This window comes from Chiloscyllium plagiosum, unplaced genomic scaffold, assembly GCF_037043375.1.
Source record: "Chiloscyllium plagiosum isolate Xiang-an unplaced genomic scaffold, Cpla_swu_hap1 HiC_scaffold_5, whole genome shotgun sequence".
NCBI classification, from domain to species: domain Eukaryota; kingdom Metazoa; phylum Chordata; class Chondrichthyes; order Orectolobiformes; family Hemiscylliidae; genus Chiloscyllium; species Chiloscyllium plagiosum.
The window spans coordinates 124,558,864-124,574,364 of NW_028270143.1; the positions used below are offsets into that span (position 1 = coordinate 124,558,864).

The following is a 15,501-nucleotide window of genomic DNA, read 5'->3' on the forward strand; positions in this document are numbered from 1 at the left end:
CGAGACGTCAGAGGAAGGTTCTTTACGCAGAGAGTTGTGAATGCATAGAATGTATTGCCAGCGGTGGTGGTGGAAGCAGAGTCATTAGGGACATTTAAGCGACTGCTGGACATGCACATGGACAGCAGTGAATTAAGGGGTGCATGGTTAGGTTATTTTATTTTACATTAGGATTAACCCTTGGCACAACATTGTGGGCCGAAGGGCCTGTTCTGTGCTGTACCTTTCTAAAACAAATGTCTGTGTCATTGCTATATTGTTCAGTGCTATTGCACAGAATTATAGTCTGTGTTGGCAACTTATCACATGGGTGAACTTCTGATCCCAACTGTGTGACTGAAATTGATTTAATAGTAGTTCTAACTTTCAGTTGTGCCACAGACATTGAGATAGCAATAGATCCTGAAGCTATACTCAAAATGGGAAGTTGAACCAACAACTTTCTAGTTGTACAGTTGGGCAATAGCTATAGCACAGTCAACCACAAAGTGAGTCTCTCAATTAAAATAAAGAAGTCATTTGTTCAAAAGTCTCCAGAATATGAAGAATCTTAGTCACTTGTTTTTACAAGGAATTTCCCCTAAATAAGCAAAAATTCCAAAAGTTAATCATGAAACACACATTCATGAAAACACAGCAAAGACAATCCAACTTACTATACCTTCATCTTTTTTTGAGTCCAAAATCTACGCACACAGAACTCACCCTGAAATTTGTAGTTGGCCACATTTTCTTTGGCATCACACAAAAACAGCCAGAGTTGTAGCCATCATTTCTACAAAGGAACTCTGTGATCTTCACTCCACCCACCAGGCAATATCCACAGTCTAAAGTACCAGGTACTGTGAGTCAGATAGAAAACAGCAGTTTATTCTTTGCATTAATCATACAACAAAAGGTCAAAATTCTGTTCCATTTCAATCTTTATGACTTTTGGTGCTGGGAGAAAGTAAGGACTGCAGATGCTGGAGATCAGAGCTGAAAATGTGTTGCTGGAAAAGCGCAGCAAGTCAGGCAGCATCCAGGGAACAGGAGAATCGACGTTTCAGGAATGAGGAGAGTGTGCCAAGCAGGCTAAGATAAAAGGTAGGGAGGAGGGACTTGGGGAGGGGGGTTGGAAATGCGCTAGGTGGAAGGAGGTCAAGGTGAGGGTGATAGGCCGGAGTGGGGTGGGGGCGGAGAGGTCAGGAAGAAGATTGCAGGTTAGGAAGGTGGTGCTGAGTTTGAGGGTTGGGAATGAGACAAGGTGGGGGGAGGGGAAATGAGGAAACTGGAGAAATCTGAGTTCATCCCTTGTGATTGGAGGGTTCCTCGGCGGAAGATGAGGCGCTCTTCCTCCAGCCGTCATGTTGCTATGGTCTGGCGATGGAGGAGTCCAAGGACCTGCATGTCCTTGGTGGAGTGGGTGGGGGAGTTGAAGTGTTGAGCCACGGGGTGGTTGGGTTGGTTGGTCCGGGTGTCCCAGAGGTGTTCTCTGAAACGTTCCGCAAGTAGGCGGCCTGTCTCCCCAATATAGAGGAGGCCACATTGAGTGCAGCGGATGCAGTAAATGATGTGTGTGGAGGTGCAGGTGAATTTGTGGCAGATATGGAAGGATCCTTTAGGGCCTTGGAGGGAAGTAAGGGGGGGGCGATGTGGGCACAAGTTTTGCATTTCTTGCGGTTGCAGGGGAGGTGCCGGGAGTGGAGGTTGGGTTGGTGGGGGTGTGGACCTGACGAGGGAGTCACGGAGGGAGTGGTCTTTTCGGAACGCTGATAGGGGAGGGGAGGGAAATATATCCCTGGTGGTGGGGTCCGTTTGGAGGTGACGGAAATGACGACGGATGATACGATGTATATGGAGGTTGGTGGGCTGGTAGGTGAGGACCAGTGGGGTTCTGTCCTGGTGGCGATTGGAGGGGCAGGGCTCAAGGGCAGAGGAGCGGGAAGTGGAGGAGATGCGGTGGAGAGCATTGTCGATCACGTCTGGGGGGAAATTGCAGTCTTTGAAGAAGGAGGCCATCTGGGTTGTTCAATATTGGAACTGGTCCTCCTGGGTGCAGATGCGGCGGAGACGAAGGAATTGGGAATATGGGATGGCACAAGGGATGAACTCAGATTTCTCCAGTTTCCTCATTTCCCCTCCCCCCACCTTGTCTCAGAACCCTCAAACTCAGCACCACCTTCCTAACCTGCAATCTTCTTCCTGACTTCTCCGCCCCCACCCCCACTCTGGCCTATCACCCTCACCTTAACCTCCTTCCACCTATCGCATTTCCAACGCCCCTCCCCCAAGTCCCTCCTCCCTACCTTTTATCTTAGCCTGCTTGGCACACTCTCCTCATTCCTGAAGATGGGCTCATGCCCAAAACGTCGATTTTCCTGCTCCTTGGATGCTGCCTGACCTGCTGCGCTTTTCCAGCAACACATTTTCGACTTTTGGTGCTGGTTTGGTTTGCATTATCAACTGCTCCAAATCTAGAACCCCCTTTTCCCTATTGCTTATATTACATAGAACATATAGAACATAGAACATTACGTCTCTTAGAAGCTTCTTAAAGTGTTCTAAAGAGGGGCATGAATAGGATTAATGGTAGTTGTCTTTTTCCTCAGATGGGGGCACATTTTTAAGGTGAGAGCAGAGCAATTTTAAAAAGACATGAGGGATTTTTTTTTTCACACAGAGGGTGGTTTGTATATGTAATGAAATTCCTAAGAAAGTGGTGGATATGGATACAATTACAACATTTAAAAGGCATTTGGATAAGTACATGAACAGAAAAGGTCTGGTCAGATATGAGCCAGGAGCAGGCAGATGGGACTAGTTTAGTTTGGGATTATGTTCAGCATGGACTGGTTGGACTGAAGGTTCTGTTTCTGTGCTGTATGACTCTATTCATTGAATCCCTATGGTATGGAAATAGGCCATTTGGTCCAAAAAGTCCACACTGACTCTCCATTCAGTAACCACTCAAAACCATTCCCTATTACTTTACATTGCCCCTAACTAATGCACCTAACCTACACATCCCTGAACACTATGGGTAATTTAACATAGTCAATTCACCTAACCTGCACATCTTTGGACCGTGGGGGGGAAACCGGAGGAAACGCGCACAGACAGGGGAAGAATGTGCAAACTCCACTCCGTATTGGCCCGTGGCTGGAATCAAACCCTGGTCCCTAGCGCTGTGAGGCAGCAGTGTTAACTGCTCAGCCACCGTGCCACCAAGGAACAACTTTGAAAATCTATGACTGTCTTGTAGAAAGATCGAGTTGCCATTATGATTACAAACAAGCACAATGAATTCTCTTTAGGTAACACAGTGGGGTACAATAATATCTGTAAAAAGCACGTTTGATACAAATTTATCAAGTAAAACATCATTCCAGATTTTATATTCTGCCCCGGGTCTAATTTGAGACCCTTGAGTTAGTTACTAGGGAACACAGCTATTTGCATCATGTTGCCCTCCCAATGGTTTTTATCTATGGAGTACATTCAGTTAAGTGGGCTGCACCCAGGGGTGGAGAGCAACAATTGCTCCTTATAATAGGGATCAGCTCCTCCATTGAACAGAGGTACTGTCACTGGACATCAGTTCAATATTCAGAACTGGAATTCGATGTTTGTTCCTGGAGTGCAGGTCAAAACCATCCCTGCAACTCTGCAGTGACAATCTGAACTTAGCCAAAATTCAGTATCCTGCTGGATTTAGACATCACTACCAGAATTTTCCTCACAGGCTTCACGTCACATTTTGAACTGCAGGAGTCAAAGGTCAAAAAAACTGGGATTGTCTACTGTTTAGAAAAGGTCAAGGGGCCTTGTGGGAAAAAGCTTTTAAAAGAGAATTAAGTTGTTTTATTCCTTAATTGCTGGAGAAAAACACTTTGTTTTGGAAGGGTCTAGTGCTGGAGATTGCCTAACAACAGTCTGTGGTCTTTTGGATTCTGTTTTGCTACAGACTGAGAATTGTTCAGCTATGGATAGGCTTAGAAAGAAGTAATTTTATCTATCTCTTTTGTTTTCTCATACTCTCTCTCAATGAGTTACAATATACCCTATGAAGAAAACCAGTTGAAGAAATATCTCAGTGAAATTTTTCCTGAGGATCGGAAAAACTCCAGGAATCAATATATTAGAAGTTTACTGAGGTAACTTGTACCAAATATTATTCCATTTAGATAGAGAGCCTTTGCTTTTCTTCCTTTAAGTATTTTTGTAACCTTTAACCTTGTATGTTGATTTACACTTATATTTGTATTCTCTGTCTCTTTCTGTCATTTGTTTGTGATTTCCCATATTAATACCTTTCTCTCTTCCTTTGTCTCTACTCTCTGATTTATGAAACCTTCACAAATGTGATTCCTTGCCCAACTATTTAATTTAAAGCTCTCTCTACTGGTTATGCAGCTTTTGGAACATGCTTCAGATGTAGAATGTCCAAAACAATATACTGTATATTCTACTGTCCCATATACTAGTGCCAGTGCTCCGCAAATGGAACCCACTTCCCCCGAACTAGTCTTTGAGCCACACTTTAACTTCCGTAATTTTATTTGTCCTAATCCAATTTGTTGTGACTCAGGTAATAATCTAGAAATTATTTATCTGAAGATAATCCAGAGATGATTACCTTTGAGATATCGCTTTTAAATTTGGCTCATACCTCAGACTGCCTGTGCAGAGCCTCTTTCCTTGTTTTGTCTACATCATTGGTATCTACATGAATCAACAACAGGATCCTCTACCTCCCACTGCATGATCCTCTCCAACTCTGAGAAGGTTCCCCAAACCCCGGTACCAGATCAGCAAGACATCCTCCTGAACTTTAACTGTACTATGCAGAATAATGTCAATCTCCTTCACTATAGTGTCCCCTACAACCAATATAATCTTCTTTGTTTCCTTCCACTTGAATGGCTTCCTGAAAATTATGCAAGTTTACAATTATATGACACTGAATAGAAATAGTCCCCAGTTTCTTGGACAACATTCTTCTGTCAACAATTAGACATACCATTTCATTACTCATTCATCTCATTGCTATTTACAGGGCATTACCAATTCAGTATCAAATGGTTGCTAAGCTTATTTATATATTGGAAGACTTCAAAACGAATCATTGTGCCAAAGAACCTTAAGGCATTTCACTATACTATGATCCTCGGTAAAGCAACAACGTATTGGAAAAAAGATTAAGGTCGGTGAGCCTTCCCACCCTCTTTGTCATTGTTGGCATGGAGGTAACAAGAAAGAGGAAGTCACAAAAATAAAGAAAATTAAAACAGTATCAAGCTGACTCACTTGCAAAATGAAAGGGGAATTTCCAAGAAGGTTCTCCTGCATGCCTACTGTAATAACCATTTAGACTTTTTTTCCTGGGCTTTATTGACAAAGCTACAGGAGAACCTCACTTGGAAAATTCTTTGGTGTTTGTTGATTGTTAATTGTCTCATAATAACAGCCCCACCCCTCCACCACCACACCCCCACCATAAAAATTACGCACAGGTTAATATGGGAGGAGATCTTCTGGCTTCAATGGGGACCACGAGTGGATAGGGTGTCTGTGTCTCCACTAGTAGGAAATCCTCATATTCAGCTGGTGAATCAGGAGCAAATCGGACAGTGTACTGGCAGCTCATGCCCGGAGCAACGATGCCTCCCTCTCCTGGAAATTTACCTGTTTGGTGACACAGAGTTAGAAAAATGAAAGGCAATTAATATGATGCTTTGACAGCATGCATCACCACCAGAGACAAGTTAATCATAGAATGATTAGCCTATCATTTTTGTGCAAGTTGTCTGACCAATTAATCCAATTCCCCTTTGATTTTCTTTTCTTCTCAAGTAATTTATCCAATTCCCTCTGAAAGTGATTATTGAATTTTACCACCTGTCAATGAGTGCACAATAAACCATAACTACTGCAGAGTAAAAAAAACTTATCTACTGCTTTGGCTTCTTTCTTACATATGTTTCGTCATTGTTTCATACATGTAGACTGTTCAGGTGCAAAGACGGTTTTGAGTAGAGTGATATGATCTTCCTGTTGGATGTAGGAGATTAGGAAAAATTTCCACATTACTGATGATTATGTCTGTAGGAAGTGTGTTTGATTGCGAATCCTATCAGATCGCATGGATTGGTTGGAGTGGCAGTTAGAGACAATGAGAAATTTATAGGAGTCAGGGGGTAGAAAAGGTAGGAAGAGTCAAAGGTAGAAAAACCACAGATACAGTCAGGTAGATAGATGGGTTACCTCGAGGAAAGGTAGGAGAGGTAGGTAATTCATGCAGGAGTCTCCTGTGGCTATCCCCAACTCAAACGAGTATACTGTTTTGGAAAATGTAGGAGGTGATAGACTCTCGGGGAATGTAGCACTGACAGTCACGTTTCTGGTACTGAGACGCGCTCTACTGTGATGAGGGGTATATCAGGTTTCAAGTGATTGGCTGTGATAGGGAACTCTCTAGTCAGAGGCACAGACAGACCAGGGTCAAAGATGTCTTGGAGAGGGTGCAGAATATTCTCAAAGGGGAGAGAGAGACCAGCTGGTGGTTGTTGTACGCATTGGAACCAATGACATAGGGAGAGAAGAGGACAAGCTTCTGAGGAGAGAACATAGGAAATAAGGCAGGAATTTACAATGTAGGTCCTCAAGGCTAGTGAGAGTAAAAATAGGAGGATAGAACAGATGAATGTGTAGCTGAGGAGCTGGTGCAGGGAAGAAGGATACACAGATATGGATCATTGGTATCTCTTCTGGGGTAGAAGTAACCTGTATAAGAAGAATGAGTTGCACCTTAATTAGAGGGAGACTAATATACTGGCGGGGAGATTTGCTGGAGCCACTTGGGAGGATTTAAACTAGTAGGGTTAAACCCAGAGAGATAGTGAGAAACAGAAACACAGAAAATAGGTGCAGAAGTAGGCCATTCAGCCTTTCAAGCCTGCACCACCATTCAATGTGATCATGGCAGATCATGCAATCTCAGTATCCCACTCCTGCTTTCTCTCCATACCCCTCGATCCTATAGCCACAACGGCCATGTCCAGCTCCCTATTGAATATATCGAATGAACTGGCCCCAACAGCTTCCTATGGGAGTTCCACAGGTTCACAACTCTCTGAGTGAAGAAATTCTTCCTCATCTCAATCCTGAATGGCATATCCCTTATTCTTAGACTTGGTAGTTCTGGACTTCCCCAACATTGGGAACACACTTCCCGCATCCAATCTGCCCAGTCCCATTAGGATTTTATATGTTTCTATGAGATCCCTCCTCTTCCTTCTAAACTCCAGTGAGTACAAGCCCAGTCGATCCAGCCTTTCTTCTTATGTCAGTCCCGTCATCCCGGGAATCAGTCTGGTGAACCTTCACTGGACTGTCTCAATTGCAAGAATGTCCTTACTCAGACTAGGAGACCAGAACTACACACAATACTCAAGGTAGGGCCTCACCAACACCTTGTATAATTGCAGCAAGACATTCTTATTCCGATACTCAAATCCTCTCACTATGAAGGCCAGCATGCCATAAGCTTTCCTCATCACCTACTGCACCTGCATGCCATCTTTCAGCGACAGTTCCACATTAAGCTGGAGAGGGCTCAGAAGAGATTTACTAGGATATTGCCGGGTATGGAAGGGTTGAGTTATAAAGGAAGGCTGGATAGGCTGGGACTTTTTGCACTGGAGTGTTGGAGGTTGAGAGGTGACCTTACAGAAGTTCATAAAATAATGGGTGTTTTAGATAGGGTTAATTGTAGTTGTCTTTTCCCGAGGATGGGGGATTTCAAGACGAGGGGAAAAATTTTAAAGAGGGATTTAAAAAAGACAGCAGTAGCAAATGTTTTACACAGAAGGTGGTTTGCGTGTGGAACGAACTTCCTGAGTAAGTGGTGGATGTGGGTACAATCACAATGTTCAAGAGTCATTTGGATATGTACATGAAAAGGAAAGGTTTGAAGGGATAGGCAGGTGAAACTAGTTTAGGTTGGGATTACGTTTGGCATGGACTGGTTGGACTGAAGGTTCTGTTCCTATGCTGTTATGACTCTATGACATCCAGGTCTCATTGCACCTCAGCATTTCCTAAAATATTCCTATAATAATCTGTTTTTGGAAGCTCACATTTATCCACATTATATTGCATTTGCCAAGTATTTGCCAACTTAGCAAACCTGTCCAAGTCACCCTGCAACTTTGAATCATAGAATCCCTACAGCAGGCCATACGACCCATTAAGACCACACCAATCCTCTGAAGAGCATCCTTCCCAGACCCACCCCCTCTATCCTATCCCTACCCTATTCCCATGGCTAATCTACCTAATCTGCACACCCCTGACACTAAGGTGCAATTTAGCATGGCCAATCCATCTAAGGTGCACATCTTGGACTGTGGGAGGAAACCGGAACACCTGGAGGAACTAGATGTAGACATGGGGAGAATGTGCAAATTGAACCCAGGTCAATGGCACTGTGAGGCAGAAGTGCTAACCACTCAGCCACCGTGCCACTCCCTCTTAGCAGCCTCCTCACAGAACACACTGCCACTCAGGTTAGTGTTGTCTGAAAATTTGGAGATGTTGCATTCAGTTCCTTCGTCCAAATTGCTAATGTATATTGTGAACAGCTGGGATCCCAGCACTGAACCTTGCAGTACCCAACTTGTCGCTGCCTGCTGCTCTGAAAAGGACCCATTTATTCCAACTTTCTGCTTCCTGTCTGCCAACCAACTCTCCGGCCATGTCATTACATGACCTCCGATACCATGAGCTTTAATTTTCCTCACTAATCTCTTGTGTGGAACCTTGTCAAAAGCCTTTGGAAAGTCCAGATGCACAACATCCATTGATTCACTCTTGTGCTCTCCATTGGTCACTTAGGACATAGAACAATACAGCACAGAACAGGCCCTTCGGCCCACGATGCTGTGCTGAACATTTGTCCTAGCTTAAGCACCTATCCATGTACCTATCCAATTGCCGCTTAAAGGTCACCAAAGATTCTGACTCTGCCACTCCCACAGGCAGCGCATTCCATGCCCCCACCACTCTCTGGGTAAAGAACCTACCCTTGACATCTCCCCTATACCTTCCGCCCTTCAGCTTAAATTTATGTCCCCTTGTAACACTCTGTTGTACCCGGGGAAAAAGTCTCTGACTGTCTACTCTATCTATTCCCCTGATCATCTTATAAACCTCTATCAAGTCACCCCTCATCCTTCGTCGTTCCAATGAGAAAAGGCCTAGCACTCTCAACCTATCCTCGTACCATCTATTTTCCATTCCAGGCAACATCCTGGTAAATCACCTCTGCACCCCCTCCAAAGCTTCCACATCTTTCCTAAAATGAGGCGACCAGAACTGCACACAGTACTCCAAATGTGGCCTTACCAAGGTCCTATACAGCTGCAACATCACCTCACGACTCTTGAATTCAATCCCTCTGCTAATGAATGCTAATACACCATAGGCCTTCTTACAAGCTCTATCCACCTGAGTGGCAACTTTCAAAGATCTATGAACATAGACCCCAAGATTCCTCTGCTCCTCCACCTTACTAAGAACCCTACCGTTAACCCTGTATTCCGCATTCTTATTTGTCCTTCCAAAATGGACAACCTCACATTGACAGGGTTGAACTCCATCTGCCACTCCTCAGCCCAGCTCTGCATCATATCTAAGTCCCTTTGCAGCCGACAACAGCCCTCCTCGCTATCCACAACTCCACCAATCTTCGTATCGTCTGCAAATTTACTGACCCACCTTTCGACTCCCTCTTCCAAGTCATTAATAAAAATTACAAACAGCAGAGGACCCAGAACTGATCCTTGCAAAACTCCACTTGTAACTGGGCTCCAGGCTGAATATTTACCATCTATCACCACTCTCTGACTTCGACCGGTTAGCCAGTTCTCTTCCCATCTGGCCAAACTTCCCACTTTCTGGATTAGTGGTGCTGGAAGAGCACAGCAGTTCAGGCAGCATCCAAGGAGCAGCGAAATCGACGTTTCGGGCAAAGGCCCTTCATCAGGAATGATGCCCGAATATTGCCCGTAACGCCAATTCCGCTGGTCCTTGGATGCTGCCTGAACTGCTGTGCTCTTCCAGCACCACTAATCCAGAACCTGGTTTCCAGCGTCTGCAGTCATTGTTTTTACCTCGTGAACTTCCCACTTTCCCATGCCTCCTGACTTTCCGCATAAGCCTACCATGGGGAACCTTATCAAATGCCTTACTAAAATCCATGTACACTACATCCACTGCTCTACCCTCATCCACATGCTTGGTCACCTCCTCAAAGAATTCAATAAGACTTGTTAGGCAAGACCTACCCCTCACAAATCCGTGCTGGCTGTCCCTAATCAAGCAGTCTCTTTCCAGATACTCATAAATCCTATCCCTCAGCACCCCTTCCATTACTTTGCCTACCACCGAAGTAAGACTAACTGGCTTGTAATTCCCAGGGTTATCCCTATTCCCTTTTTTGAATAGGGGCACAACATTCGCCACTCTCCAGTCCCCTGGCACCATCCCCATTGACAGTGAAGACGAAAAGATCATTACCAACGGTTCTGCAATTTCCTCTCTTGCTTCCCACATAATCCTAGGATATATCCCGTCAGGCCCGGGGGACTTGTCTATCCTCAAGTTTTTCAAAATGCCCAACACATCTTCCTTCCTAACAAGTATCTCCTCTAGCTTACCAGTCCGTTTCATACTCTCCTCTTCAACAATACGGTCCCTCTCATTTGTAAATACTGAAGAAAAGTACTCATTCAAGACCTCTCCTATCTCTTTTGACTCAATACACAGTCTCCCACTACTGTCTTTGATTGGACCTACCCTCGTTCTCGTCATTCACATGTTTCTCACATACGCATATAATGCCTTGGGGTTATCCTTGATCCTTGATCCGCCAAAGATTTTTCATACCCTCTCTTAGCTCTCCTAATCCCTTTCTTCAGCTCCCTCCTGGCTATCCTGTATCCCTCCAATGCTCTGTCTGAACCTTGTTTCCTCAACCTTATGTAAGCCTCCTTCTTCCTCCTTACAAGACATTCAAACTCTCTCGTCAACCAAGGTTCCCTCACACGACCATTTCTTTCCTGCCTGACAGGTACATACATATCAAGGACACGTCGTATCTGTTCCTTGAAAAAGTTACACATTTCAATGACATCCTTCCCTGACAGCCTATGCTCCCAATTTATGCTCCTCAGATCCTGTCTTGCAGCATTGTATTTACCCTTCCCCCAATTGTAAAACCTGCCCTGTTGCACGCACCTATCTCTCTCCATAACCAAGGTGAAAGTCACAGAATTGTGGTCACCATCACCAAAATGCTCACCCACTAACAAGCCCATCACTTGTCCCGGTTCGTTACCAAGTACCAAATCTAATATGGCCTCCCCTCTGGTCGGACAATCTACATACTGAGTTAGAAAAGCTTCTTGGACACACTGCACAAACACCGCCCCGTCCAATCTACTTGATCTAAAGAGCTTCCAGTCAATATTTGGGAAGTTGAAATTGCCCATGACTGCTACCCTGTGGCTTCTGCACCTTTACAAAATCTGTTTCCCAATCTGTTTCTCCACATCTCTGCTGCTATTGGGGGGCCTATAGTAAACACCCAACAAGGTGACTGCTCCTTTCCTATTTCTGACTTCAGCCCATACTACCTCCAAAGGCAGATCCCCCTCGAACTGCCTTTCTGCAGCCGTTATACCATTTCTAATTAGCAACGCCACCCCCCCTCCTTTTTTACCACCCTCCCTAATCTTACTGAAACATCTGTAACCAGGAACCTCCAACAACCATTCCTGTCCCTCTTCTATCCACGTTTCCGTGATGGCCACAACATCGTAGTCCCAAGTACCGATCCATGCCTTAAGTTCACCCACCTTATTTCTGATACTCCTTGCGTTGAAGTATACACACTTGCGTTGAAGTCCGCAAGTATTCCCTGTCAGTGCTACCCTCTCCACAGCCTTCCTACCTTCTTGGACATCCTGAAAAACAGCTAACCTACTTGCTGGTCTACAAGTCTGGATCCCATCCCCCTGCCAAATTAGTTTAAACCCCCCCGAAGAGTGCTAGCAAACCTACCTCCCAGGATATTGGTGCCCTTCTGGTTCAGGTGCAACCCGTCCTGCTTGTACAGATCCCACCTTCCCCAGAATGCAGTCCAATTGTCCAAATACCTGAAGCCCTCCCTCCTACACCATCCTTGCAGCCAAGTGTTCAACTGCACTCTCTCCCTATTCCTTGCCTCACTGTCACGTGGCACCGGCAACAACCCAGAGATGACGACTCTGTCCGTCCTAGCGTTTAGCTTCCAGCCTAACTCCCTGAGCTCCTGAATGACCTCCCCACCCCTCTTCCTACCTATATCGTTGGTGCCAATGTGCATCATGACTTCTGGCTGCACACCCTCCCCCTTAAGGATTCTGAAGACACGGTCCGAGACGTCTCGGACCCTGGCACCCGGGAGGCAACAAACCATCCGAGAGTCTCGCCCATGTCCACAGAACTGCCTGTCCGTCCCTCTAACTATAGAGTCTCCTATAACTAGCGCTCTCCTCCTCTCCCCCTTTCCCTTCTGGGCCTCAGAGCCAGACCTCGTGCCAGAGACCTGGTCACTGCAGCTTACCCCTGCGAGGTCCCCCCCCCCCCCAACAGTATCCAAAGCGGTATACTTATTGTTGAGGGGAATGACCACAGGGGATCCCTGCACTGCCTGCTTACTCCCCTTCCCACCTCTAACTGTTACCCAGCTACCTCTGTTCTCTGGCGTAACTATGTACCTGTAGCTTCTATCTATCACCCTCTCAGCCTCTCGAATAATCCTCAGTTCATCCAACTCCAGCTCCAGTTCCCTAACGCGGTCTGTGAGGAGCTGGAGCTGGCTGCATTTCCTGCAGATGAAGTCGGCAGGAGCATCGGTGGTCACCCCTACCTCGAACATCCTGCAGGAGGAACATTCCACTGCCTGTGCTGCCATAACTCTACACTTAGTCTCCAAAACAAGGACACTAAGTAGCTTACCTGTTCAGCCAACTGAGTCCTTTTTTTTACGTTTGAGGAGGAGGGAGGGTGGGAGACACTACACGTGTAGTGTCTCGGGTTCCTTCTCCACTCAAACTTCTTACCTTCCCAGAAGCCTCTGTTGACGACTTCCGGGTTCCCGGTCCTAGTTGAAAAAAAAAACACAGACTGCGAAAAGAAAAACGTTAATTTCAACTGGTCTCCACTTACCTTCCGGCTCCCCTCTCTGTGCGCCCGGTGTAGCACTTCCTCAAAGAATTCCTGATGATTTGTCAAGCATGACTTCCCCTTAGTGAATCAATGCTGACTTGGATCGATTCAGTCACTGCTTTCAAAATGCTGAGTTATTACATCCTTAATAATTGACTCCAGCATTTTTCCACCATCAATGGGTTAAGTGGCCTATAATTCTCTGTTTATCTCTCCATTCTTTTTTTCAAAAAGTGGGGTTACATTAGCTACGTGCCAGCCCATTGGTATTCTTCCAGAGTTTACAGAATGCTGGAAAATGATCACCAATGCATTCACTGTTTCTCAGACCACTTCCTTAAGCATCAGGCCCTGGGTACTTATCAGGTTTTAACCCCATCAATTTCCCCAATACCATTTCCTGATTAATAAGAATTTCCTTTAATTCCTCCTTCATGCTTGACCTCTGTCCCTTAGCATTTCCAGAAGTTATTTGTGTCCTCCTTAGTGAAGATAGATCAAAACTATTTGTTCAACTGATCTGCCATCTCTTTGTTATCCATTATGAATTCACTTCTAACTGTAAGGGATCTGCATTTGTCTTCACCAGTTTTTTCCTCTTCACATATCTATCGAAGCTTTTGCACTCAGTTTTTATGTTTTCTGCAAGCTTACGTTCATATTCCATTTTCCCTATTCCCTATTATCCTTCTCTGCTGAATTTTAAATTTCTCCTTGTCCTCAGGTTTGTTGCTATTTCTGGCCAATTTATGTGCGTCCTGTTTGGTTTTAATACTATCCCTGATTTCTCTTGTTAGTTACAGTTGAGCCATGTTCCCTCTTTTATTCTTACACCAGACAAGGATGTATAATTATTGAAGTTCATCCATGTGTTCTTTAAATTTCTGCCATTGCCTATCCGTCATCAACCCATAAGTATCCTTGGCCAGCTTATCCTAGCCAATACATGCCTCATACCAAAGTTAGATTTCTTTATAATCAGGATGCTAGTCTCAGATTTACCTGTGTCTCCCTCCATCTTAATGAAGAATTTTACCAAACTATGGTCACTCTTACAATTGCATCCCCAAGCACCAAAGCTCTGCCACTTTTTTTCCTGCCCTCCTGTGCAGTAGAGCCAGCTGCTGCCACCTTCCCCTGGTGAGCCATCTCCCCCAACAGTATCTAAAATAGTATATCTTTTTTGAAGGGAGATGACCACAGGGAACCCCTGCGCTGCCTTCCTACTCTTCTTCTATCTGGTGGTCACCCACTCTATCTTCCTCAGTATGTGCTGAAGTTACATGTAGGTCAGACCAAATGATGTGGCAGCTTTCCTTTCCTGAAGGATGTTAATGAACTAAGTTGTGTTTTTACAGCAATCCAGCAACCTTCTTACTCACGTATCCTGCTTCCAGCCCACACATTATTAAACATTGCATTCTATTGCACAAAATTGCCACTCTTCTTGATATTTGATTATTATTAATTTGTATCAATTTTGATTTGGAGCTGTGAACTGGGAGTTGTAAGCTGAAGATGACTTGTGGATTTTGTAACAGCTTGTGGTAAAAGGCAAAGAATGGGCCAAACCAGATTTTGTTTCTTGAGGCCAGCCTAGAGGTTAATTGTAGACTGAATCTTGATTGAAACAGTTCCTTGAACATAACAGCACACAAACCAACAGCCACTCTCAGAAAACAACTCACCAGAACGAAGGACCCGATACCCAGCATGAGCAAAACCAATGTAGTGTACAAAATCCCATGCAAGTACTGCACAAAACACTGCATAGGACAAACAGGAAGACAGCTAACGATCCGCATCCATGAACACCAACTAGCCACGAAACGACACGACCAGCTATCCTTAGTAGCCACACACGCAGATGACAAGCAACATGAATTCGACTGGGACAACACTACTATTATAGGACAAGCCAAACAGAGAACAGCCAGGGAATTCCTAGAGGCATGGCACTCATCCACAGATTCAATCAATAAGCACATCGACCTGGACCCAATATACCGACCACTGCAACGGACAGCTGGAACTGACAACTGGAAGCGGCAGATTCAAACCACTACAAATGCCGGAGGAAAGATCACAGAAGCGCTTCACAGGAGGCTCCCAAGCCCTGAGGATGTCACCTAGACAGGGGACGAAACGTCTGCAACACAAATTCCCAGCTCGGCGAACAGAACCACAACAACGAGCACCCGAGCTACAAATCTTCTCACAAACTTTGAACAGTTCCTTGAAACACAG

The 15,501-nt window shown here is 45.0% G+C and overlaps 1 protein-coding gene across 5 annotated transcripts in view; it reads right to left on the minus strand.

The window, feature by feature from the left end:
- dlec1 (DLEC1 cilia and flagella associated protein) overlaps positions 1-15,501 on the minus strand; it is a 185,372-nt gene that overhangs the window by 102,243 nt on the left and 67,628 nt on the right. For all 5 annotated transcript variants that reach the window (XM_087987630.1, XM_043690852.2, XM_043690850.2 and 2 more), the window contains 2 exons: positions 5,494-5,667; positions 706-842 (listed from right to left, as the gene is read on the minus strand). In XM_087987630.1, coding sequence (XP_087843756.1) covers positions 706-842; positions 5,494-5,667 — 311 coding nt within the window. The remainder of the gene's footprint in view (positions 1-705; positions 843-5,493; positions 5,668-15,501) is intronic.